This window comes from Chlorella variabilis, assembly GCF_000147415.1.
Source record: "Chlorella variabilis unplaced genomic scaffold CHLNCscaffold_20, whole genome shotgun sequence".
Taxonomy (NCBI): Eukaryota; Viridiplantae; Chlorophyta; class Trebouxiophyceae; order Chlorellales; family Chlorellaceae; genus Chlorella; species Chlorella variabilis.
Genome location: NW_005435068.1, coordinates 549,810 through 574,368, shown reverse-complemented (window position 1 = coordinate 574,368; position 24,559 = coordinate 549,810). Strand labels below are relative to the sequence as shown.

General features: G+C 62.1%; 8 protein-coding genes across 8 annotated transcripts; 4 read left to right on the top strand and 4 right to left on the bottom strand.

Moving 5' to 3' along the window:
* Positions 1–4: 4 nt before the first annotated feature.
* Positions 5–642, bottom strand: CHLNCDRAFT_138411 (hypothetical protein; the record flags this gene model as incomplete). Its single annotated transcript, XM_005844823.1, has 3 exons — positions 5–150; positions 246–389; positions 627–642. The coding sequence occupies 3 exons, from the start codon at positions 640–642 to the stop codon at positions 5–7; spliced, it is 306 nt and encodes a 101-aa protein (XP_005844885.1).
* A 1,289-nt stretch (positions 643–1,931) lies between these two features.
* CHLNCDRAFT_26480 (hypothetical protein) lies at positions 1,932–3,047 on the top strand (the record flags this gene model as incomplete). Its single annotated transcript, XM_005844927.1, has 3 exons — positions 1,932–2,062; positions 2,195–2,415; positions 2,539–3,047. Coding segments are annotated over 3 exons (861 nt in total), but the record flags the coding sequence as incomplete, so codon positions are not given.
* Positions 3,048–3,237: 190 nt separating this feature from the next.
* Positions 3,238–4,927, bottom strand: CHLNCDRAFT_138409 (hypothetical protein; the record flags this gene model as incomplete). Its single annotated transcript, XM_005844822.1, has 6 exons — positions 3,238–3,352; positions 3,464–3,524; positions 3,647–3,868; positions 4,428–4,496; positions 4,583–4,697; positions 4,826–4,927. The coding sequence occupies 6 exons, from the start codon at positions 4,925–4,927 to the stop codon at positions 3,238–3,240; spliced, it is 684 nt and encodes a 227-aa protein (XP_005844884.1).
* A 264-nt stretch (positions 4,928–5,191) lies between these two features.
* On the top strand, positions 5,192–6,974 carry CHLNCDRAFT_138408 (hypothetical protein; the record flags this gene model as incomplete). The annotated part of the gene is made up of 8 exons (XM_005844926.1): positions 5,192–5,233; positions 5,474–5,517; positions 5,629–5,662; positions 5,769–5,803; positions 5,906–6,089; positions 6,216–6,305; positions 6,472–6,724; positions 6,919–6,974. 8 exons carry the CDS (start codon positions 5,192–5,194, stop codon positions 6,972–6,974), a joined length of 738 nt encoding a protein of 245 aa, XP_005844988.1.
* On the bottom strand, positions 6,966–10,421 carry CHLNCDRAFT_58755 (hypothetical protein; the record flags this gene model as incomplete). The annotated part of the gene is made up of 11 exons (XM_005844821.1): positions 6,966–7,327; positions 7,503–7,916; positions 8,026–8,073; positions 8,271–8,351; positions 8,461–8,489; positions 8,574–8,759; positions 8,896–9,088; positions 9,222–9,297; positions 9,412–9,535; positions 9,691–10,112; positions 10,303–10,421. The coding sequence occupies 11 exons, from the start codon at positions 10,419–10,421 to the stop codon at positions 7,079–7,081; spliced, it is 1,941 nt and encodes a 646-aa protein (XP_005844883.1). The 3' UTR covers positions 6,966–7,078.
* A 242-nt stretch (positions 10,422–10,663) lies between these two features.
* CHLNCDRAFT_138406 (hypothetical protein) lies at positions 10,664–12,891 on the top strand (the record flags this gene model as incomplete). Its single annotated transcript, XM_005844925.1, has 7 exons — positions 10,664–10,693; positions 10,806–10,829; positions 10,933–11,044; positions 11,227–11,523; positions 11,687–11,984; positions 12,120–12,549; positions 12,745–12,891. The coding sequence occupies 7 exons, from the start codon at positions 10,664–10,666 to the stop codon at positions 12,889–12,891; spliced, it is 1,338 nt and encodes a 445-aa protein (XP_005844987.1).
* A 1,043-nt stretch (positions 12,892–13,934) lies between these two features.
* On the bottom strand, positions 13,935–15,469 carry CHLNCDRAFT_58754 (hypothetical protein; the record flags this gene model as incomplete). The annotated part of the gene is made up of 4 exons (XM_005844820.1): positions 15,362–15,469; positions 14,956–15,147; positions 14,210–14,772; positions 13,935–14,106 (listed from the first exon to the last, which is right to left on the bottom strand). Exons 1-4 carry the CDS (start codon positions 15,455–15,457, stop codon positions 13,935–13,937), a joined length of 1,023 nt encoding a protein of 340 aa, XP_005844882.1. The 5' UTR covers positions 15,458–15,469.
* Positions 15,470–15,591: 122 nt separating this feature from the next.
* Positions 15,592–21,289, top strand: CHLNCDRAFT_58753 (hypothetical protein). The gene is made up of 19 exons (XM_005844924.1): positions 15,592–15,880; positions 15,969–16,030; positions 16,160–16,507; positions 16,652–16,727; positions 16,880–16,927; positions 17,082–17,302; positions 17,440–17,459; positions 17,845–17,939; positions 18,091–18,283; positions 18,698–18,763; positions 18,839–18,959; positions 19,057–19,177; positions 19,270–19,332; positions 19,494–19,597; positions 19,736–19,886; positions 20,027–20,125; positions 20,241–20,376; positions 20,545–20,705; positions 20,832–21,289. The coding sequence occupies exons 1-19, from the start codon at positions 15,755–15,757 to the stop codon at positions 21,147–21,149; spliced, it is 2,529 nt and encodes an 842-aa protein (XP_005844986.1). The 5' UTR covers positions 15,592–15,754; the 3' UTR covers positions 21,150–21,289.
* Positions 21,290–24,559: the final 3,270 nt, after the last annotated feature.

Below are 24,559 nucleotides of genomic sequence, written 5' to 3'. Positions count from 1 at the left end.
GGCCCTACTCCTGCCGCTGCTGCTGCTGAGCAAGCGTGCACAGCAGGATGCCGACAAACACCAGCAGCAGGCCTGCGATGCCGCTGCTGGGGCGGCTCAGCCGATCGCCCAGCAGGTGGTCAAATGCGGCGTTGGTCGCCAGGCTCACGCCTGCTGGGCGTCGGGCGGGCGAACGGCTCGTCAATCTTCAACAATTGCTGGGACATTCATGCGCAGCACAACATGCATTTGCTATCTGTACGCACCGTTGGCGACAGGCGCGGTGATGCTGACGTTGCTGCTGCCCAGCGTTGCTGCAAACAGCACGCTGGCGCAAAGGTTGAGGGCTTGCGGCACCACGAAGGTCGGCGTGAGAAGGTGGTGCAACAGTGTGTCTAGCGGGGCAAGGCCTGCGAGAGCGTGGTGGGTTTTAGCAGAGAGCAGAGAAGTGTGCGGTAGGGAGAGTGACCAACAGTAGCAGCTGTGGGAGCCCACGGACTATATGCCAGCGAGAGGCGGTGGCGGCCCGCGATGGCGGCAGCGTGGCTCCCCACCTGTGCAGCGCTTGGTAGGTCGCGCTGCAGCGATCCTCACTCCCTTGGCAATGAATGCGTTGGTGGAGCCCCAGAGCAAGCCAACCAGAACACCAAGCAGCACCGGCATCACCACCAGGACGGGACTGCACACAGCAGCATTCGGATCGGGCAGGCTCCCAGTGGTTAACAGCTGGTGCCAGTCCAGAAGAAGAGCTCTTTAGAGCAGGTCTGGAGAGCGAGGGTGACGTGTGCCACGCAGGACAGACCCACATTGCTCATCTAGCACGATCAAAAGAAGCGTCTGGCCCCCGCCAGGCAACCACCAGGTCTGATTTGAAGAAGGGGCTGTGTTGGACAGTTGCCAACAAGCAACCGGGGGCAGCGAAGGAGCAGCAGGATGGCGGACGGGCAGCCGGTGGAGCATCCGCCGCTCACGCGGCTACTAGCAGTCCTCTACTTCATGTCAAGCTCCATGTTGGTTCAATACACCACTAAGGCAAGTCAGCGCTGCTTCTCACAGCTACGCAGCCGTGGCGCGTATGACTGAGCGCCGCCAAAGGTCCAGCAAACCTGCCACAGTCAAACGGCCGCCGGTGCTGCCGGTCGCCGCCGCCATTGCGGCTGTATCACGGCGAAGGGCCTTCCAGACCTGCCTGCGGGAACTGCTGCTCATCCAAGGCAGTTGTTGCCTGTGCGCAGAGGACCGCGCTGTAACTGCTCGTGCTTGGCATGCCGATAGCGATGTTCCACCTCGTTGCGCGCGCTGGCTGCAGGCCGTCTTCACCAATTTCGGGTTCCACTACCCGCTGACAGTAGCACTGCTGCAGATGGCCTTTATCGCACCGGTCAGCTATCTAGTGGCCCGGCCCCAGCTGAACATTGCGCTGGTCAGGCAGCTGGCGCCGCTTGCCATGGTCAATGTCATGAACGTGGTGTGTGGCCTGATAGGTGAGACTCGAAATGTCGCGCTTCCCGCGGCCTGCACAGCAGCGCAGCGCTGCCTCGCTCACACTGGGCGGCCAGGCGGCCCATTGCAGCCATTGACACTTGACCAGGGGGTGGCAGGACTTTTCGACATCATGCCAGCAACCCGGCCCTGCTGTCACCCAGCCTACAGCGCACCGCGCCACCCCCAAATTGCCACACGCGGTGCAGGCACTGCGGGCCTCAACGTGCCCATGTTCATCGCACTGCGTCGCTTCACGCTGCTTTTCACCATCTTGTTAGAACGGTACTGGCTGAAGAAGACGCACGACTGGCCCACGCTCAGCGCCATGGGCATCATGATTGGAGGCGAGCTACAGCTGCCCCTTGCTGCTGCTGCTGCTGCCCCACTCTGCTAGTGCTCGGCAGTTTGCTTCAGCAGCCTGTCCGCCGGTGACTGACACCACGCTTCTGCTGTCACTGCGCCGCACAGGCGCCCTGATAGCGGCAGCCACCGACCTGAGCTTCAATCCGCGCGGCTACGCTGCCGTTCTTTGCAACGACCTGCTCACCTCTCTCTACCTCATCATGGTCAAGAACACGCCCGGCACCAACGGTCTCAGGTGCAGTGACTGCAGATGCTGCTTTTGATGCTGGGCACCACGGTGCAGCTGCGCCGGCAACCTCAGCTCACTGCCGCGCCACCTGGCCCCCGCCACCTGGCCCCAACCCGATCCCCAACTACTGCCACGCAGCACCACTGGCATGTTGTTCTACAACTCAATGCTGTCGCTTCCAATGCTGCTGTGCGCGGTGGTGCTCAAAGGGGAGCCTGGCGGCATGGCTGGCTACCCCATGCTCTGGCACCGCACCTTCCAGATGGTGCTGCTGGCCTCATCAGCGCTAGGCCTCACCATCAACCACTCCACCTTTGTGTGCACCCGTGTCAATGAGCCACTTATGACTTCGGTAGCAGGTGGGCTTTGGGGTGGGGTGGGGGCGTGCAGGGCAGCGGGGCCTGCGGGCGGAGCAGTTGTGGGATGGGCAAGTTGGGAGGCATCGTGCCATTCTGCACCGTCGCCCACCTGCTGGCCTGCAGGCAACTTGAAGAATGCGATCATGACGATTGTGGGCGCCTTTTCCTTTGGCGATTTTATCTTCGAGCCATGGAACGCTGCAGGGCTGACGGTCAGCATGGCGGGTGCCGTGTGGTATGCAATGCGTTCTGCGCTGCGGGTAAGGGTCCTTGCCTGGCATGCATGGCGGCACCGCTGCCGCCACTGGGCGTGCCCTGCCTCGCGCAAGGCCCGACCCTGCCCCAATCATGCAAAGACAGGCGTACCGCCGAGTACACTTGACCCACCCCTGCATGCCGACTGCCCGCAGGCGCGCCAGAAGTCGATCAAGGACCGGCTTCTGCAGCAGGTGCCGGTGATTGGCCGTGACCGCCTGAAAGGACGTGCTGATGGGGTGCAGCTGCAGCTGACGGGCGCCCCGAATGGTTTCACCGCTTCAGGTGCCAGCTCAGCCCATCTGAGCGCCATCATGGGCAGCCACAGCCGCAGCAATAGCAGAGGGGATCTCAGCCATGCAGGCCAGCAACCTTAGCCGGCTGGGGCGCACGGTGGCTACCACGTCATGCCTTGCTGTTCCGCAGCTTGCCCTGCATGCTACAGTTTTGCAGCTCTTTCATACATACTTGCATTTTACCCCTTCTCCCCCAGTAAATGATTGGTTCTCCTTTGCTGCCCTCTCCCTCTTCGCATTTGAGCATGTTACATCCAGTTCACTTTCAGGCTCACCACTCAAACCCCACTGCGCTGAGGATGTGTAGTGGTTTCCTCTGCTCGACATAGCGCTGCTCCTCAAGGCTCTTGACAAAGATGCTGCCAGCAAAGGCAACCGCGTTGCAGCTGCAGAGCGTGGATGGCAGGCGGGGCGACAGAGGGACGCCATTGCCGCCATGCAGGGTGCAGGCTGCGTGAAGCTGCACAATAGCCGAGTCAGCCCCGCAAAGCAGGCACCTGACGGGACCGTCGCCTTCTGCCCTCCGCGGTACCAGAAGCATGAACTCCGTCGTCAGAACTGGGGGTGGAGGGCGTGCAAGATTGGAGCAGATCACAGGTACATCAAAGCGCTCGTCATACGTGAATGCATGAATGGTCAGGAGGTGACCAAGGGCACAGGCAACAACGTGCATCACCCACTTAAGTTGTATGACAGGCTGCCATCCAGCACGTCAACACGCCGCCCCGTCTTGCCCTCCACGAATGTCCGGCAACAGGAGAGCAGCTCCTGGTAGCAACCAGCAAGGTACGCGCCGGCATCGCCCGCCTGAGGAACATCCAAGGCTGCAGCAAAGCCCGCAAAGGGTAGGCTGCGCAGCTCCACTGGGCACCCCGGCGCAACCTCACTGGTGGCTGCTGCTACTGCCGGCCAGATGGGGGGACGTGCTGCCTTGCTGCTGCTGCTGCGCTCAGAATCGTCCAGGGGCAACGGGACAATTTGAATGTGCTTGTGGGGCTGACTAGCTCCTGCAGCCGGTCCCAAACAGCGGCGAGGCATCGGCGCCCATAGCTGTAACCACACAGGTTGCTGAATTCAGGCAGTCAGCCGCACACCTGATGAGGGCCCGCTGTTATAAAACCCAAGAGCGCCATGGGGCATACTCTGCACGCATTGCCACAGTGCAGGCCTGTGCTACTCTACTGTCTCATCTCTTAACTGTCCCCTGCCGCTGCGGCGCCCCCGCGAGAAGATCCACCCACCCACCCACCCACCTGCATGACCCGCCAGGTCGCCCACCAATCCTTTAAATCCAGGAGCTCTTCCTGCCGCCGGAACTCGGACGTGACCAACAGGCAGTGCCGGGGCACAATGTTGAACTTATTTAGAAGCAGAACGTGGCTATCTGCAGAGGGCGGTGAGGCACAGTGTGGGGTGGGATGTAATGGAGCAAACTGCCATGCCCAACAGAATTAGGCCCACCCCCAATGTTAGCCACCCCGAGACCCTTCTCGTACGGCAGGAAAGGGTTGCGCCACTCTGTTGCTATGCCTGCACCAGGCAACAGCCAGCATAGAGTGGGGGGGAGCACGCCAGCGAGGAGCCTCCTGCATTCAGCGAGAGTGTGGGCAGCTCACCGCTGCTGCTGCAGGCGGCGGGGGGCTTGGGCTTGTCACGCAGGCGAGCCGCCACGCGCAGCACAAATTGGATACCGGCATCCTGCACCACCTCTGCAGCAGCGGCGCGCTGGAGCTGCTTGGAGGCATTTAATGCATCGTGCAATTCAATGCATTGTGCAATGCATCAGTGGTCCCCTCGCCTGTGTTGGTCTCCATCATAACCGCAGCAGCATCCCGCTGTGCAGCGTCATATCGCTTGACAATCTCCAGCCAGAGCGGATCCGTGGCGGCCACCGGTGGCGGCGTGCTGGGTGGCGGCGCGCTGGCGCTGGCGGCTGCGCAATCGAAGCTTGCGTGGTGCATTCGTCGCCGATGGGCGCTGGGGAGCGGAATCCTAGGCACCAGCTGTGCAGCGAGCTGCCCGAGGCCGCTGGGTGCCAGTGCGGTGGAGCGGGAACAGCAGCAGTTTGGCACTAATGAACCGGCCTGGTACATAGCTCAAGGAGTGCGGTGGTGTGTTCCCGACGGCGCCGATCACATGCTGCAGCCTTCCATAGTCCACAGGTTTGCCATTCTCCGTCTTCTTCTTCAGCCATTCTGCTTTCCCTCCGACCATCAACCATCACCATGAAGGAGCCGCAGGCAAGTCACTGCTGCCTATCCGCCCTTGTGAACAGGCTCGAGCGCAGGGGACCGGCGCTTGTCCACCCAGCCTGGCGTAGCCCGCAGATGGGGTGCTGCGAACCGACGGCCGAAGGGGGGGGGGGGTGCAAATAGCGGGAATTGTGCAGCACCCTGTGCAACACCCGTGGTGGGTGGGCGGGCGGGCGGGCGGGCGTGCTCGTGCAAACCCCAAAGCCCCCTCTCTCTTGACATCCCTCCCCCTGCTCCCAACTTGTCTGGCTGCAGCCCCGGGTGCAGTGGCAGTCCGTGAGGTGGCCCGACAACTCCACGTGAGTCGTGGCTGGTGGCCAGGGCAGCCTCACAGCGGCCGCTCGGCACCAAGCGCCGCTCGGCACCAACCCCTGCATCTCCATCACTGCATCTATTGCTCCGCGCTGCAGGTTCGAAGGACTGGTCAAGGACGATAAGTGCCACGTGCGCTCATCCCCAATGCCTGCCGCGGCCACCAGCCCTGCCTTCCTTTGCCTCCGCCCTGCTCCTTGCCAGCAATGCTACGGGCTGCCCTGTTTGCTGCCTGCAGGTGCGAGGCGTTTTCAAGTATTCCAATGGGGACAGGTGCGTTGGTGTCAGCCAGAGAGGATTGAGATCAGCGCAGGAGCACGGCTGCGCCTCCAGTGTCGTGCATGATATGACGCCGTTCCTGCTTCTGCCCTGCAGATATGAGGGCGAGTTTGAAGAGAACAACATGAGCGGGTTTGGCGTGTATGTATGGGGCCAGGAGGGTAGTGTATACCGCGGGCAGTGGAGGAACAGCATGATGAATGGTTGCGGCGTGAAAATCACCAAGCAGCCCTCGGGCGGTTACCTGGCTGAGGAGGGGAAGTTTGTGAACGATGAGTGGGTGAGCCCACGGTGCCGCTGATTGACAATGCAAGAGCCATGCACATTGCTCGGCATAGCAGTCACACCTGCCCACCCCAGCGGCCCAACACACATCCCTCCCACCCTTCCCCTCGCGCACACACAGGTGGGGGATGTGATGGGGTGTTCCATCGAGCAGGCGCGGGCGGCGGCGGCAGAGGCGGACACGGCGGCACAGATGGCTCGAGTGTTTGAGGTGCGCATTTTGGGGGCGCTGCTGGTGCCCGGCTTGAATCAGGAGGGCACAGCCAGCTGGTGTATATGGAGTAGGCACCCGCATTTACTGACTGGGCAAACCATCTGGACTCTCGGCAGTATCCACAATGGTTGCCTGTTACCCACACACCCTGACCTGAATGTAGCAGCTGGGCGATGGCGGGGCGATCAATGAAGCGGCCGCCAAAGCGCAGGAGGCGGCGGCGACGGCGGCGGCGACGGCACTGCAGGCTAAGAGCCGGCGGCATCAGCGTCAGCAGCAGCAGCGCGCATCAGCAGAAGTGCTGGCAACCTCTCCTGCTGCAGCAGTAGCAGCAGCAGCGCCTGACAGCACACCTGCTGCCGATATGGCTGCTCGACCATCAAACACAAAGGGCCTGGTGCAGCACGCCACGCAAGGTGCGCAACGCGCTGCGCGGCAGGCAGCTGTGGGCATGCAAAGCGCGAAGCTGGCAGCCGCGCAAGCATCTCAAGGTGCCGCCCATGCGGCAGGGCAGGCAGCGCATGGCGTGCAGCAGGCACTGCAGCAGGCAGCGGCGGGCGCCCAGGTCGCAGCGCAGGGGGCACAGCAGTTGCTCCAACGACTGCTCAAGGCGGGACAGCAGAAGCTGCAACAGCGTCCAGCCTGATGTCCCAGCTGATCCAGTGACACATATTGACAAAAGACGTTATTTCCAGCGAGCGAGGCAAGCTGTAACAACTCAGTTCCAAAGTACTGATCCATCAAATCTGCCGGTCTCCACCACCATCATTTCACATGCGGGTCGTCAACTCGCCAGGGCAGAACCCAGGTCCTGTGGATTGCGCCGCAATGCCCCGCGACAGCATGCGGCAGCGCAAGTCTGCCAGGCGAGCCGCCGCCTCGTCCACATTTGTTGCATCCGCAGGCGACCACAGGCGCTCTGAAACCGCAGCAGCACGAGGCCAAACCCGATTCACCGAGTTGACAGCATCAATGAACTCTCCCCAGGCGCACGCGGTGCCCCCCAACACGCGGTCCTTCTGCAGGTGGTGAAAGTAGGTGAGCGAGTTGGGGAATGGACCATACACGCAGCCAGCACAATACATGGCTGCTCCCCGTTTGGCAGAAGAGAAGTGCCAGTCGCCAGTCTGCTCTTCCACCAGCTGCTCAGCACCGGCGCGCTCCTTCCCTGCTGTCAATTTCCCCTGCCGGTACCTGCTCTGTGGTGCCCTGGAAGTCTGTTGGGTCAACTGCATAGTAGCGCTGCCATTCTTGCCCGGCGTAGCTTCCCAAATTGAGGTACCAGGGCGCGGACAGGATGGCGTCATACCCGTGCCCTGTCACCGCCTGCAGCTCCGCCTTCCATGCGTCGTCGTCGCCAGCAGCATTTTCGCAGCCGAAGCCCGGGTCACACCTCCCCTGAGGGTGCTCCAGCAGGGCACGCCGCCGGGCAGCAGCCATTCCACCACCTGCAGCAGCCCTGCCCCGCATGCTGATTGCAGCACCGCCGCCGGTGCTGCCGCTGCTGCTCTCTGCCTCGGGCTTTGTTTCCTGGCCCTGCTCCTTCCACCACTTCCACACTTGCACGCGCGTGTAGGGGGGCAGTGGCACGCCTTGATCAAACGCTTCCTGCACACCAGCAAATCAACGGCCAGGAAGGCGTCCACCTGCCATGGGCCCTGGGCATTGCCGTGGGGGCGTGCAAGGCATGCCCCCTCGCGACCAACCACAGGCTCACCTGCCACACAATGGCTGCCTTGCCAGCGGTGGAGGCCAGGCGCACGACCTGCAGGGCGCAGGCAAATGGGCGCACTCTCACAGGCATGGTTGGAGGGAGCAAAATGTGCGACGGCTGCTCTGTACTACCGGCTGCTCTGGCCCTGGCACGATCAAGAGGGACCCCGCTACAAGAACCTGCCGCCGGCAAACCCAAATTTGCTGACAAACCCTCACGCACCCCCATACAATCACCCCTGCACACACCTGTGCCATGAAAAAAGCCTCCAGCTTCGCGACGGAGGCAAAGTCGTGCTGTTGCATGAACTCCTGGACCTCAGGGTTGCTCTGCAGGCGGGCGGGCATGGGAAGGCAATGGCGCGAAGATGAGCCAGACCCCAGCTCCAGCCCATCCAATCACTCTCCATGCTGCACCTGCCGCAACCCCTGCACGCACCTTCCAGCAGACATGATCCACCTCATCCCCTGCATGGCCCGCAGCAGTCAATAGCTGTGAATTTTCAAGCCAAGGCAACATATTAGACAATTCCCTGGGTGCACACTTCCCACCTCCCAGGTGAATGTAGGGGTCGGGGAAAGTGCGCGCCACCTCCCGCAGCAGGCGCCAGATGAACCCAAATGTCTCATTGCGAGCGGGGTTGATGGGCCCCAGCCGCCCCGTGGGTTCCACCGTGTCGGTGTCGAAGCACTGGGTCAGCAGACCTGGGTAAGCCTTGCCCCAGCTCTGGGTGTGACCTGCAGGGTACTGTAGCCCACAGTTGAAAAAAGGGGCAGGCGAAAGGGGCAGGCGGCAAGCAATGTGCAAAGGTACAACGAGCCAACAGGCCCGCTAGCTACCATGCCGGCTCCGCCACCAGGCAAGCCCACCCACCAGGCATGTCCAGCTCCGGGATGACGCGGATGCCGCGGAACCGAGCATACTCCACAACCTCGCGGATGTCCTTGCTGGTGTAGACTGCCTCCGGGGCAAACGCACCTTTTCCTGCCAGCTCAGGCAGCTCCTCGGACAGCCATGGGAAGGACTCGTCGTCAGTCAGATGCCAGTGCAGGCAGTTCATTTTCACCTGAGGTGACAGGAGGCATGGGAGGGCGCACGATACTGGGTGCTTGTGTGGGTCTGGGAGGCTGGGTTCAGCAAACCGCCCTGGCAAAGCCGCGTGACGTGCCAGCGCTTTGTCATGGCGCGGCTGCCTTCACCATGGCCATGGCGTCCAAGTGCTCCTTGATGACTGATATCGGCAGGAAGTGACGCGCGGTGTCGATGAGCAGGCCTCTGCAAACAGGCAAACCCCGGGAAAGGCAGACATGCGAGGCCATTCTTCAGGCAACCCTGACAGACTGTCGACGACCACTCTGCCTTCTGCAGCGAGGCAGCCCGGCAACCAACCTGTAACGGAAGCGCGGCGCGTCGTAGATGTCCACCTCATCCACCAGCAGCACAGTGGCATGGGGCGGCTTCTCTGGTTCAGTCGCACCAGTGCCAGTGGCCTTGCCAGACTTAGATCCCGAATCTGCAACCCAACGGGGGGGGATGAGAAGTCCCCGCAGCAAGCTGGCTGGAAATGGTAGTTGCACTAGACCTCTCTACCTGCTCCGGCATAATCCACACCAAACACCGGCAACAGGCAAACCAAGGGATGTAAGACATACACGCCATGCTGCCCACCTGCCCACATTGCCTCCTCCGGCACAAAGCCCTCCTGCACTTCGCTGCCGGCACTGAAGCCGCTAGCGGCGCGCTCGACCTCCTCCACCATGCGGCGGCGCACCAGCTGGGCCAGCGACTCCATGGCTCGCAGCGCACCGAAGACGCTGTTGGCCTGGATCTGGATGGCCCCCGCCTCGATGCTCAGAGAGTAACTCTCCCTCGTCTCCAGCGTCAGCGACTGGTCACTGCTAGTCACGCTGACCTCCACTGTGCGTATGACGTGGCACCGCTTGTGCCGCCGCTCCTTGCGCAGCTCCTGCTGGCCCGCCTCGGCCTCCTCTTCCAAAGCCTCCACTTCCAGGGCGTAGGCGAAGCCATCGCTGATCACGTCATCCTTGTCGCCAATGCCCAGCGGTGTGCTCTTCAGGATGGACGCATACCTGCAAGCCACGCGCAAAATGACGCGGTTGCCGTGGTTGCCGCCGCCGCTGCCGCCGCGGGGCACCCTGGGCACCTTGCGCGCCTGAGATGTGCTCCCCTCACACATTCAGCCACTTGCCTGTCGAAACCAGCAAGCAGTATGTCGCTGCTGTAGCCAGAGACACCCAGGCGAGGTGTCGCGACACACACAGAGTGCGAGAGCCCTTGGTGACTGCCTCCGGCTTGGGCCAAAGGCCCTGGGTGCCCTGCAGGCAGCAGGCCATCGCCAGGGCCAGCAGCAAGCTCTGGCAGCGTCGTGGGCTGGCCATCGGTGGACCCTCTCCCACAACGTGACAGGGAGGTCCGCTTCAATCGGAGGGGCACTGTGGGACTGTAGCTAGCACAGATCCGACTGTCGGACTTCGTGACACCGGGGGCCCTCCGGCTGAGGTGGCTATTGCAATCTTTTTGCTTGTACAGTGCAGCTCCCATCACCGTCCCTCTGAAGGTGCCCTCCTGGCATCCAGCATTGCACCGGGGCGCGCAGGCTCAACCCTAGCCCCGGCTGGTCATGGGGCGCACCACGAGGGCCGCGCGGCAGGTGGGTGTAGGGACGGGATGCGGAGGTGTAAAGCCTTGCTTCTCAGCGACCAATGAAGCAGCTCAGCGACCAATCCTCAGCCCTACCCTGCTGCTCCTCGCCCCGCCTGCAGGCTTCACCAGAGGAAGAGGAACAGGTGCGCCATGGGCCACGGTTCAGAGCAGCAGCACGCCGGGATGGGGTTGGCCAGGCACCCCGGGCTTGACGCCGCCAGCCGCCGCTGCTGCCGTCTGCTGCAGGAAGAGCCTGGCTCCGTGGCCGTAAGACGCGGCAGGCGTAGCGCACAGGGCGTGTACTCCCGCTCTCCGGCGCGTGGCAGCGGCACAGCAACTGGCGGCAGCCAGACCACAGGTGCGTGGGGCACTCGAGCGGGAGTTCCGGGCGGTACCTGCAGCGCCAACCACAGCCTCCGGCACGGTCTCGCAGGCTCAGCGCCCGCCACCTGCACCACCGCTGTGGCAGGGCACCCTGCTGCTGCTCGTGGCGATGCCATCACTCACGGCCCGCGGTTTGCTTTCTCCTCTCCGCGACAGGCTGTCGCTACGATTCCAGCCTGGGCCTGCTGACGCGCAAGTTCATTGGGCTGATGGAGGAGGCAGAGCAAGGGGTGCTGGACCTCAACAAGGCGGCCGAGGCGCTGCATGTGCAGAAGCGGCGCATTTATGACATCACAAACGTGTTGGAGGGCATCGGCCTGATTGGCAAATGCGGCAAGAACAACGTGCGCTTCACTGCACCGCAGCACAGCGTAGGCAGCAGCGGCCAGGACCAGCAGCAGCAGGGATCGACTGGAGGGAGCGACAGCGGTGGACGGGCGCCAGCAGGTGCAGGTGCGGCTGGAGCAGGGAGCTGATGGGAGGGGCCTCCTGCCTGGGTGTATGTAGCTGACAGTGGCATGCCTGGGTGCTCCATAATATCGATCAGTGGCAGAGCAGGGGCAAGTGCGGGATTGCTGCCACCAACCACTGCTTTGCTGCCTGTTTCGCTGCGCAGATGGCAGCGGCGAGGGCGAGGAGGGAGCGCCAGTTGCAGCCCTGCAGAGCGAGTTGGAGGGCATGCGGTCTGCGGAGTCGGGCCTGGACTCGCAGCTAGCATCGCTGTGGGGCGCCATGCGGCGAATGACAGACCACGCTCTCAACCGCCAGCGCCTGTATGTCACGGATTCCGATGTGATGGCGCTGCCACCGATGCGCGCCAGCGATCAGGTGGTGGCTGTGCTGGCGCCTCAAGGCACCACATTGGAGGTGCCAGAGCCAGAAGCAGGCCTGGCGCAGGGCGCCCGGCGATACAGGTTTGTGTCTAGGCGTACTTGTTGGGTGCTGTTCAAAACGCTGCAGGACCTGCTTATTTGCCTGCTTATTTGCATGCTTCCAGTCCCTTTGCTGCTGTTGCATGTCGGCTCCCGCCTGCCCACTTGAACTTGCAGGATCATCATCAAAAGCGAGCGTGAGCCGGTTGAGGTGTGGAAGTTCCTGGCGCGGCCATCACAGCCAGGAGAAAGAATTGCGGCCGGAGATGCAGCAGCAGCAGCAGCAGCAGCGGCAGCAATGGAGCAGGGGCCTGCTGCGCTGCGGGGTGCTGGGGCAGCTCTCGCAGCAGCTGGCAGTGGCGAGGAGGATCACGGCATGAGGGTGGGGGGTGAGGATGTGGAGGATGAAATGGGCGAGGCATCCTCGCCGCCGCCTCCGCCCTTTGGAAGGTTGCCCTCCATAGCGCCCTCTCCTGATGCTGGCATGTTGTGGGAGGTCCAGCCGCCCATGGGCATCTCGCCCGCGCTGCCCTTCCTTACCGGCCACATGCTGCACGGTGGCCATGGCGGCATCCCTCCGCCGCCACCGCCGCTGCCGCCTGCACCAGTGGGCTCCGGTTTGGCAGGCGTTGCCGAGACGCTGCCAGGAGGTGTTGTCGGCAACAGCCGCAAGTCACCCAGGTTATCGCCTGCGCTCCTAGCACAGGTACGCTGGTTGCCACTGCCGGCTGGCGTTGTCTCTGCCGCCGGCCTTGGCTGCCAACTTGGCCGACATCTTGCGTACCTCCTCTCCTGCCTGCAGCCATCACCTGGCGCACTGCTGCGGCTGGACGCCTCCGAGGCGTGGTTCAGCGGGGACCCAGGCAGCGCTGGAGGTGGCACCGGTGCATTCCCGACGCTGGCCGACCTCTTCCGTGATCCAGCCAATGTTTCCGTCCTTAATCTGTAACCGAGTCAACGCTTGGTCCAGGTTGTTCATCATCCAACTCGCTCACCGTCGCAGACCGAAAACCTTTACTTACAGCATGTTTCAGATCAGATTTTGGACGACACGGTTAATCAATTGCTGCCTTCCTATGTAGTGGTACATTGCAGTTCTGTAAACAACGGAGTAACCCATCCAAGTTTCGGTCGGTGCCAACCAAGTGCAAGGCATGGGCGCGGCGGTGCGTCAGCACCAGGGCAGCGTGCATCGCGGGTCCGACGGTGGCCCCCCCGCGGCAAACAACAGCAGCAAGACTAGAGCCATCGTAACTCCGGCGGCCAACTGCAGGAGGCGCTCTTGGGTCCAGGCGTCCAGCACCTGGCGCTCCTGCTGCCGCATCTGGTCGGGTGCAGGGCCCACGTTCCAGCCGTTGCTGCCAGTGGATGTGAACCTGCAGGCGAGGCACACAGACGAGCAGTGCTGGACAGCACAAGGCATATGCATGACGTGGCGCAAGCCCGCAAATGCCCGCCTGCGCCCGGCGTGTGCGTGCACGTGGTAGGCTGGGGCGGCGGCGGTGGCTCGGCGCGCACCTGGGACTCTCAGTGGCCCCCTGCTCCACTTTCGGCAAGGAAGATTTCACCTTGCCCTGGAATGCAACGAACTGGCGCGCCTCGGGAGCCCGACTCTCAGGGCCCCCAGCTGCCAGTACCCGCAGGCGGCGCGCCTTGCCGCTCCTGCTGCGTTTCAGCCCTGCCGCCCTGGCATTGCAGGGAGCGAGCGCAGCAACAGAGCGCAAGGCGCAGAGAAAATCGGCCATCTCTGGTAAGCAGACCGTCTCTCTGCTCACGAGCAGAGGGGCGCCCTGGGGAGGTGCACGCAATTATTGTCTCGTCTTGACTCGTACGACCGATTTGCAAACTGCAGCATCCTGGCGCCAGCTGGCGCAATCCGATGCAGACTCGTCTGAAAATGCTTTGCATGTTGACGCAACTGTATATCGCGCTGGGGTTGCTGAGCCCCTCGCCACAACTGCCGACCCCCCCCCCCCCCCCCCCACCCTCCCGTCACTCGTCGTTGTCCTCCTCCTCCTCGTATTCGTAGCCTGACAGCAGACCCAGCTGAATGTACTGCCCGCTGAGGAAAATGTAGGCTGCGATGGCGGCGCCCGCACAAACGAGCCAGCGCCGCCCCTTACGCGCCAGCTCGTTTTCCTTCTCTGTCCTCGCCTTGGAAAACCTGCATGAGCAGCAAGATGTGTGTCTGTGATGACATGGAGCAGAAGCGATGCACGCACTAGGCCCAAGCTCAAGGTTGCTCTGGAATGTTGCGCGCCACTCACTTGTCATCCGCTGCATGTGTGCCGCCCCAGGCACTCCAGTCGAGGTGCGCGTCTGCAGCCGCAGGCACGCTGGTGGCAAAGGCCAGCAGCGAGAGGCGATCCACATAGGCGCTCAACACACGGTGGCCCATCAGCTTTCGCTGAAGCTGCGGGTGCACAACGGGGGCGGCGTGCAGGTAGGCCAGGCAGCTATACAGCAGCGCATCCAGGCTGGTGGGCTGCGAACCAAAGAAGAAGTCGGTGGCACTGCTGCTGGGGCCTGCGCTGCTGCCCAGCCGTACCGCCAGCGCATCCAGTGCATCTGCCGCTGCCTGGTACACCTCGCTGCTGCTGGTTCCCGCAAAGTGATGCAGCACTGCCTTGCGCTGCGAGCGCGGGATGAAGAAGGAGAGGGGGAAGGGCATGCCGCTGCTGTAGGCGCTCCGCGTGTGACGTGCAAAAGCCTCCGCCTCGCACCACGTCGTGAAAGCGATGGCGGGCTGCAACTTGGCTTCCACCAGCGCTGCAAAGGCTGCCGCCTCTGCCCGCTGCGACACCGTCAGCCCCCGGTCCAGGTCCACCACCTGGCATTTGGGCAGGGCGGTGCAGGTCAGGAGGTCAGCGAGATCTCCGCATCACCGTGTATCAACCACCTACCGATGGCTATGGGGCCCGCCGCGGGGGCAGCGCTGCTCCTTGATGATCAGACGCCCCGCTCCCCGCCGCCGCCCTTGCCTCCCGCTGCAACACTGAGCCGCGGCACCCACCTTCGCCTTCAAGTACTCCACCATGGTGCGTGCCGCGCCAAACTCGGCGAGCGGCGGTGCTGATGCTGCTGATGCATCCGTTCCCACCAGGTCCGCGCTTGTGTCCAGCGCAGGCACCTGCCCGGTCGGGCTGGCACTGGGCGTGATGCATTCCTGCACCGCAAATCGGATGCCGCCGAGCCGCAGGTAGGCCTGCGAGACGGGGGCAGCGGCGGGCGGGGACTGAGGAGAGAGGAGGGGGGGGCCTCGGCTGCCGCGTGCCTGCCGATCAGAAGGCATCGATCAGCACCGAGAGATGGGCTGTAACGCCTCGGAAGCAGCACTGACACATCATGATCGCCGACAACCCGAGACCCCAGGAGGGCATACCAGTGTTGGTGGAATGCTGCAATGGCAGCCCACTCACCTCCACTTGCGTGCAGGCCACCGAGAGAGACGGAAGGCCCCAAGCAGGAGGCGACTTGTACAAGACAACGGAGCAACTTTCCGCAGTGTCAGTCATGATTGCCGATTGACAAGCCGCTGAAGCAGGGCGGGGGGCGAAAATGGGGAATTGTGTACAACGAGTCCGCCGTGGCAGCAGCCCGTGGCCCCATGGGCGCCCACAGTGGCCTGTCACAACATTGCCGTGATCAACCGATCGTCACTCTTTCTCTCAGCAGTGGCAACCACTGCGCAAGCCATCGCCCCTCCCGGGTGATTGCTGCTTGCGTTCACCCAAAGAAGAACCTGCTGGACCACTCCCTGGCCTCGAACGCGAAGCGGCCACACGCAGGCGGAGGCAGGCGAGCTGGCAGCGATGGCGCCGCCGCCTCCCGCCCCCACTCGTGACGCAACCGCTGCTGACCAAAGTGCTGCGGGGCTGTCACCCCGCGCCCCTAATGGATCGCTTCTGCTCCACTTTCGCACCTCGTACTGGACGCAGGTGAGTTTAATAGTGCAGGCCAGTGTATCGCCTGCCTGCCTCTCCGCTTGCTCATTGCTCCGTACCGCACTGCTGCCGGCCTCTGCAGTGGGGCGAGCATGTGGCGGTGTGCGGCGAGGGGCCCCTGTTTGGCGATTGGGACGTGAAAAAGTGAGGCACTGCTGTCGCTGGTGCATGCAATGCTGATGTTCATGGTGCAGAACAGCACTATTCGCAAAGCTTGCATTGCCGCAACTGGCGCTACCTGTCACAACCCGCACCACCATGTGCCCGCTGCAGGGCGCACTGGCTGAGCTGCCGACATGTCGGTGAGGAGCTGCTGTGGGAGGGGCTGGTGCCCATCCCCGCGGTGGCCGAGTTCAGCTACCGCCTGGCGGTGGTGAACGAGGCGTTTGAGGTGCTCAAGTGGGCCAGCGAGCGGCACACCGTGGTGCTGCCTGAGGGGCTGGAAGACGGAGCAATTGTAGATGTAGACGAAGTTTGGACGGATGAGGGCCACCCCTCTCTGGTGCTGGCACGCAGTGCCTTCGCACGCGTGGTCTGGCGGAACCGCTGCTCCGCCAGCAATGGCCGCGTCCTGCGCCTGCAGCCACTGCTCAACGAGGTCGTGGCATGCTTCCAAGTGCAGTGAGTGGCGCTGCCCCGGTAAACTGCACAATGCATCGCTTGCTGTTTTGAAGCATGAGCGCTTGGCAGCGTGGCAGTGCAGCTAGCTTTGTTATGAGTTCCGGGAGCCTGCTGCCTGTGTTGTTGTTGTACCTCCGCTTGCAGCGATGGCGAGCTGAAGGAGGGGGAGGCCGTGTGCATCCTGGGCGGCGCAGCACAGCTGGGCAACTGGCAGCTGCAGGTTGGAAGCCGTGGCATCTGCCGATTGCACCTTGCAAACACAGTTGCTGCAAGGCGTTGTCGTGCTGCCAGAGGGACCTGCTACTGCATACCAGCCAAGGCGTCCCTCCCCAGCATCCTCGCCGCCCTGGCCCATGCTCTGCTGCCGCGCAGGAAGTGCTGGCCATGAGCCCTCTCTCATCATCCTGTTGGGAGGCTGAGGTGCGTGTTACCAGCTGGTCGCTTCCGCCAGCAACGGCAGCCCAGTCACCATCCCAGCTCCATGCCCAACTCTGCTCCATCCATGACTAAACAGAACTTCCTCTCCCTCTTGCACCCTCACCTCACCACGCACACACCCTTTGCTTGCCCTCAGGTGCGGCTGCCGCTCAGCAGCCTGCCGTGCACCTACAAGTACGGCATCCGCCGCGCCGATGGCAGCCTGCAGCTCGAAGCAGGGGAGAACCGCATGGTTGCGCTCCCTGCCAACGATGGTGCCCGTTGTCCTGCCCTTGTGGTCCGCTTCGATGGCTGCTTCCGGCGCCAGCAGCGGTGGCGTGGTGCAGGCATCGCGGTGCCAGTGTTTAGTTTAAAAAGGTGCGTATATAAGGGCCAGGAGGTGTCGCCAGGGTGGGTGCCAAGCTGTTTTGCAAGCCAGTTGTGCGTTTGTGGCAGGTGATGATGCAACAGCCATGCGGCTGCCCCCTGCTGTGCCTGCCACCCCAACTCTGCAGCGCGCAGTGCGTGGGAGCGGGTGAGTTCTTGGACTTGATGCAACTGGTCGACATCTGTGCGGCCACTGGGTTCAGTCTCATACAGGTGGGGCGGTGCTGTTGATGGAACACATTTGTGGCACGCGCAAGGGGCTTAGGCACACATTACACCCGCACAACTCAGTCACGCATCTTCCCACTCAGGTACTGCCTGTGAGTGACACCAGTGTGCGAGGCACTTGGCGCGACTCCTACCCCTACTCATCGCTCTGCGTTTTTGCACTCCACCCGCTCTATCTGCGCCTGCAAGCGCTATCAGGTGATTCGGTGCCGACAGCGCCATGGAAACCAAGCGGGTGGACATGCAGCTGCAGATTGATGAGCTCTGACATATGTGGCCTTGCCTAACCCACCTTTGGCCCACAGACAAGCTTCCTGATGATATTGCGGCAGATATTGAGTCCGCACGCCGGCAGCTGGAGGCTCTGGAGGATGGAGTAGACTACGAGCGTACAATTGAAGTGAGAAGCAGGCATTGTCAGAAGCAGCTCTCCTCCCGTGCCTCCCGCAACTGTGTCTGCCGAGTCAGTCCTGAATAATGCTGCACTCCTTTGAGGGCCTCGATGCATCCATCCCTGCGACCGCTGCCAACCATGTGCTGTTTTGCTGCAGGCCAAGCTGCGCATTGCTCGTGCCGTGTTCGACAGCGTTGGTTCTGCAGACCTGGACAGCGAGGGGTTCCGGCGCTTTCGTGAGGCCAACTGGGAGTGGCTGCAGCCATACGCTGTTTTCTGCTTGCTGCGCCCGCCTCTTTGGCACTGGCGAGCACTGGCGTTGGGGCGCACTCAGCCAGCCCACACAGGAGGTGCGTTTGCCCGCCTTTCTTTTTTGCTTCTGTTTTTGCGGGCAACCTGCCTGCCTCGTCACAGCCAGCCCCAGCAACGGCTATGTAGCTGCGTTCATGAATGTGATGCTGACACTGAACGCTGCTCTGCAGATGCTTGACCGGTTATCCAGCCCAGCCCAAGAGTGGTATCCCAGCATCCAGTTCATCTACTACATGCAATATCACTTGCACCGCCAGCTTCTGCAGGCCAGCCAGTACGCCGCTTCGCGCAATGTGGCACTGAAGGGCGATTTGCCCATAGGTGTGCATGCACGCGTGGATCGAGATGCAGTGGTGGGATGGAGGTTGCACACGTTCCTCGCCAACGCCACGGGGGTGTACGCCCATCGGCAAGCACCTGCATGCCATTTTTTGTACACAACCCTGCTGCAGGCGTCGACAAGTGCAGCGTGGATACCTGGCTGTGCCCCAAACTCTTCCGCATGGATGTGTGTACTGGTGAGTGGCAATGCGTATGGGCCACGCCTGCAACACTAGGCCAAACTGGCATCTCCCTCCTGCCCACGTTCACAGGTGCACCCCCCGACTACTTTGACCCCAATGGCCAGAACTGGGGCTTCCCCACCTACAACTGGGAGGAGATGGCCAAGGATGGCTACGGCTGGTGGCGCCGCCGCCTGGCACATATAGCAGAGTGAGCAGCTGAGCAGCAAGACGGCCCTGTGTGTTGATTGACTCTTTGTGCCAGTCCACTAGCTGCACCTTGCCTCCTGTTGGCCCTGGCCCTGCAGGTATTTCCATGCTTACCGCATTGATCACATCCTGGGCTTTTTCCGCATTTGGGAGATCCCTGGCGACTGCTGCTCCGGCATTCTGGGCCACTTCAGGCCTTCGATACCACTGTCACGAAACGTGAGTGATGCCCCAGCCAGTCAATGTTGGGGGGTAGCGCCGCATGAGTCCTGCATTCAGCCAGCTGCCCTGGCTCCTTGGCATGTTTGCAGGAGCTGGAATCTCGCGGCATCTGGGATTTTGATCGCCTCTGCGAGCCGTGGATCACGGACGAGGTGAATTGCTTGAGAGCTTGTAGCATCTTATCCGCCAGGGAGCAGTGGTTTGCGCAGTGCATGCATTGCCACCATCTGTTGCCTGTTGTTGTCCGGTGCTGGGTGAAGCCTCGCCCTTGTTACGAGTGAAGAGTCTGCCCTGGCTCTGCTCCTGCTTGCAGGTGCTGCAAGATGTGTTTGGTGTCGAGCTGGCCCCGGAGGTGGCGGCGCGGTACTTGCAGGAGCAGGCAGGAGGACGGTACAGATTCCGCCAGGCATATGCCAGGTGTGCATCAGTGCTGCTGGCTGCAGTGTGGCGACCGTGGCTTCAAGTCACCAACCATGTGAAAACCATGTGAATTATCCCAGTCTGCGTGCATCCTGGCCTGGGGAATTCTGAATCAAATGTGCACCTGATTTGCAGCGAGCGTGCCCTGGCAGCAATTCCTGTGCGGCGCTGCCTTGCTGCCGACATGTTGCCAGATGAGGCAGACAATGTCCGGCGGGGGCTGCTGACACTGCGGCAGAACGTGGTGCTGCTGCGGGACAACGAGGACCCAAATGCCTTCTATCCAGTGAGGCGCCTCAATTGGAATGCTGCATGGCACCGGGCATGGGTACTTCACGCATGCAGCTAGTCCTGTACTCTTGTGGGTGCAGCAGTTGTTGCAACCCTCGTGCAGACGGTCTGGCACCCCCTTCCTGCACGCTGCAGCGCTTTGCACTAAACACTACCAGCAGCTTCAAGGGACTGGAGCAGCACTGGCGGGAAGAGCTGCTGCGGTTGCACAACGATTACTACCACCATAGACAGGTGAGTATCAAAAATGGAGTGTGACTTACAGAGACGGCCATGCTCCTGGGCTCATCGCAGGAATGTCGACGGCCTTCTACATTTCGTGGCTAGCGCTAGTGTTCGTGTGCTGCAGGATGCACTGTGGCGCAAGCAGTCGCACCGCACGCTTCCTGCGCTGATGGGAGCCACTGACATGCTCGTTTGTGGCGAGGATCTGGGCATGATCCCTGCCTGCGTACACCCCGTGATGGCTGAGCTGGGGCTCATAGGTGAGCAAAGAGGGTGATCACGGGTGATGGGGTGGGTTCTGAGCAAATTTCTCAAAACGTAGTGACAGCTTGTCGGTGAGTGAGGTCCAGCAAGTTGCCAATTTGCCGCCTGGATTATCCCTTGTACCCAAAGCTGCTGCCACGCACCCCACCCTCCTTGACGCCCAGGCCTGCGCATCCAGCGCATGCCTGCTGAGGAGGGGGTCAAGTTTGGGGACCCGCTGGCCTATCCCTACATGACCGTGGCCTCCCCGTCCTCACACGACATCTCCACCACGCGTGGATGGTGGGAGCAGGAGAAGCAGCGGCGGCAGGAGTTTTACGAAGAGGTCTGTGTGCGTGTAGGAGGAAGCAGGGACAGAGCAAGAGGGCCCTGGCATTCAGGCAGCTCTGCTTTTGCACAAGACGCCGCCTGTTTCACATATCAGGTGCATCCCTTCCCTCTTGGCATGCAGATGTTGAATGGCGAGGGAGAGGCGCCGCGGCACTGCACGCCAGCGGTGTTGGAGCATATTTTGCAGCAGCATATGGACAGTCCAAGCCTGCTGGCCATCTTCCCTCTCCAAGACCTGCTGCCCCTCTCACCACGCCTCCCCGACTGCCCACCTGAGCGCCAGCAGATCAACGACCCCACAAATCCGCAGCACTACTGGCGCTACAGGTTGCACGTCACGCTGGAGGACATTGCTGCGGACGCCGACCTGCGGTGCCTCCTGTCAGACATGCTGCAGGCAGCACAGCGCTACCATGGCGTGCAGCACAGCACTGGATGACCACACCCATCCTTACCATGAATGAGGGTGTGCGAATGGTCCATCCTTTGATGATGATTTACCCCCCTAGGTCTACCAGCAGACGGTGCAGCACACTCCACTGCAGCAGTGCAGTGACCCCTTGCAACGAATGCAAGGAGCGAAGGTTTTTTCGGGATGCTGTCTCCACATTGGCATGGGATCAACACAGCGAGAACGTGGCACAATGCCTGAGAGCGCATATCGCAAGGGGGCGGCAGCACAGGAGAGACAAAAAAGGGGCGGGCGGAAGCGTACTACTGTTGCATGCAAGAGCAAGGCATCTATGGGTTGCCTGCCTGTCTCTTACTCCGGGCCAATGTGCGGCAGGCTGCACGCCAGCAGGACCTTTTCGCGCAGAGACACATGCCCCAGGTTGTCGGCTGGCGCCAAAGTAGACTGCTGCCGCGCTTGCTGGATTGCATGGGGCGGTGAAAGCCACGATGGTATCCCGAGCGGTACATCTGCCGGCACAACAGCTGCTGCCATGCTCTCCTGGCCAGTCGCCACCATGCGTGCCTGGCCAGTCACCGTTGCTACCACCACAGTCAACGTCTCAGGCCCTGCTGCCACAGCGCACGACACAGTAGTTGGCACCGGCTGCTGATCTGCTGCTGCTGCTGATGAGCTACCACCGACAAGATCGCTAAAGAGAGCAGGGAACAAGGTAGCATCAGTGGAGGTGGGAGCTGGCACCACGGCTGCCTGGCAGCCGTCGCTACGTGGTGCCACGCTGGGCACGGCTGATGCATCCGCCAGCTGGTTGCACTTGCTGCGCTTGGCTGCCCGCTGGTTGCCGGATGTCATGCCAGGTGCAGTGCGAGGCCTTGCTGCCACCGCACCTTCTGCAGCTGTCTCAGCTGCTGGCAATGCAGGTGCCGCTGCTGCCGTTGAGGAAGCTCTTGGTAATGCTACCACTGCAGGTGCGGTGGGCCTGCTGCTGGCCACGCCACTACGTGTCAACCTGCTGCCGCCTTGGCGCCTGCCTGCCCCATCTGCAGCCTGAGGTCCGTCTGGCAATGGGGCTGCAGATGGCTGGGCCATCTCAGGGTTGCCCAATGCTGGCAGTGGAGGTCTGCCCGGCTGCACCCCTGGCAGCGGTACTGCGCGGCCCCACATTTCTGTTGTTGGCGCTGCCACTGCGTTGGCAACTGCATCCTGGGCACCCCTGCCGCGCCCGCTGTCGCTAGCCAGCTTAGCAGCAGGATCAGACTGTGGTTCTGCGTCTGTGGCCTCAGTATGCTCAGCTGCTGCAAATGCTGAGTCGGCATGCACAAACCGGTCCCAGGGCCAGCTGGCACAGCCTGTCGGTGTTTTGCCCTGCACAGGCAGCTGGTAGCCGCTCTCTTCGGCAGGAGAAACTGCCATGTCGCTCTGTTCATCTACGGCCATGCAGGACGCCTCCAGCCACCTGCAGCATCCCCAGCCAGGAAAGGAGGTCTTGATGAACTTGAAAGCTGGGTGGCCACACCACGCACACCTGAAGGATCAGAAAAACCAACCTGGATGACAGCACTACCAGCTGGCCCGCCATCAGCCGCTGCCGCAAGCAAGCCACGGCTGCTGCACCACCACACTGCTGGCTCACAGCCTCCAGCAGTCCCAACGGGCAAATTGATGCCGTTGCAGATACTGGCGATGCTGTCGCAGGCAATGCCGCTTCCAAAGGCAGAACCGCCAGCAGGTGCGTGGTGTGTTTGTCCAGCGTGCTGCTCAAGCTGCCACCATGCTCTGCCGCCAACACACGCAGGTTCCGAGCGGCATGCTGAGCCAGCGAGGTGCGGGTGCGGGCAGCCGCCTGCTGCAGCCGCTCCAACCCTGTTTCAAATGGCACAAGGACGCACGTGGGCCCATGTTGATTGTCTCAACACCTCCATGCAAGTGCTCTCCGGCATCAGAAGCAGGTGCTTTACCTGCAACCCTGGCAACACTCCCCGCCTGCTGCGCCTGCTCGGGTGGCAGGCATACAACTGCAATGTTGCAGCCATGCAGCAGTGAGGCACCATCCAGCTCGCCACAGCTCGCCAGCTCCACGTCCACGCTGCTCTTGCAATCCTTGTCTCCCCCTGCCAGCAGGATTGCTGACTGCTGCTCCTGCAGCCAGCCCCTCAGCATTGGCTCTGTCAGGCAGTCTTTTGCCGACATGCGGCCCAGCACCGCCGCCACGTCCTCTTCGGTTGCCTGCACGGAGCAGCCAGGGCAGCAAGGATTACCCCCGACCAGCTGATGCCGGTCGCATCTGCAGGACGCTGGTTGCTAAAACACTTACATCGTCGAACAATGCGTCGCCAAAGCAGTCCCATTCAAGGCACGCCTACAGCAGCAAATGCACCGTAGGTACATGTTCGGTAGTGGTGGTGGGAGCTTGGGCCCTACCGAGCTGCAAGCATACAGCTAGCAAGCATCTCCCAACCAGCCCTAGCACACCTGCAGCGTGGCATCTGAGATCTGCAAGTATTCCGAGGGCCACGGATGCACCCGCGTCCCCTCTGCGTAGCACCGCTCCAGCCAGCCAAAGCTGAGCACGTCGCAGCCCGCCTTGCTTGCAGCGATCCAGTCAGAGCCCCCTTGCTCGCCTGAGGGGCCAGACAGAAGACAGCAGCATCCACATGATTTAACGGCAGCAAGCAAAGCCACCCACATACCTGGCTGTGGCCCTGGTGTTGGGCCTCTACATGCACTCTCAAGCCCACCCACCTGCTAGGACGTGGGTGATGCCATCCTCGCAGCCCAACATGCGTGGCATGAACCGATTGAAACGCGAGCCACCCATCAGCTTCACCAGCTTCTGCAAGGGTCCAGCAGGACGTGCACATGTTGCCCGCTGATGTGGCACCTCCCCCGATTCGTCTGGCTCATCAGGCACGCTCTCTCCCGCGATCCCTCCCTTTCCTTCGCCTTTCAGAGTCTCTAAGGCTTCTATTTCTCCCCTCCCGCACCCCGCAGCTGCCGCAAATTTAAAATTATGAACCAACCTGTCATCCTTTATGCCTTAGAACGGCGCCAAAACGGCGCCAAGAATGTGTTTCTCACTAAGTCAGATGTAGAGGGCATCATCCGGATCAAGCAGGGCGACCAGCAGGCGCCCTCAGGCCGGCGGCGGCGGGGTGCAGGAGGGGGGGCGGCAGTGCAGGGCGGCACCAAGAACTACAGCAAGAAGGTGCTGCAGTTCTTCCAGGTGCTGAAGGGCGCTGGCGGTCAGGACATCCTGTGCCGCTGCGTCAAGCGCAGCGGAGAGTGGCGGTGGTGCCCCGTGGTGCCGCTCGAGGAGCTGCCCCGAGTGATCAAGGAGCACCACGAGCGGGCGACTGGCTTCAGCGGTGTGGAGAAGCTGTACACACATGTGAGTGATACAAGGGGTGCAATGCTGCCGCCAGACCAACTGGAGAGTG

Bases quoted from the DNA above. Each gene is read 5' to 3' on its own strand.
- CHLNCDRAFT_58753 (XM_005844924.1), top strand. From the start codon at position 15,755: ATGGCGCCGCCGCCTCCCGCCCCCACTCGTGACGCAACCGCTGCTGAC. The intron at 16,031-16,159 runs GTGAGGCACTGC...TGCCCGCTGCAG, and splicing joins GGCGATTGGGACGTGAAAAA to GGCGCACTGGCTGAGCTGCC. The intron at 16,508-16,651 runs GTGAGTGGCGCT...CTCCGCTTGCAG, and splicing joins GTGGCATGCTTCCAAGTGCA to CGATGGCGAGCTGAAGGAGG.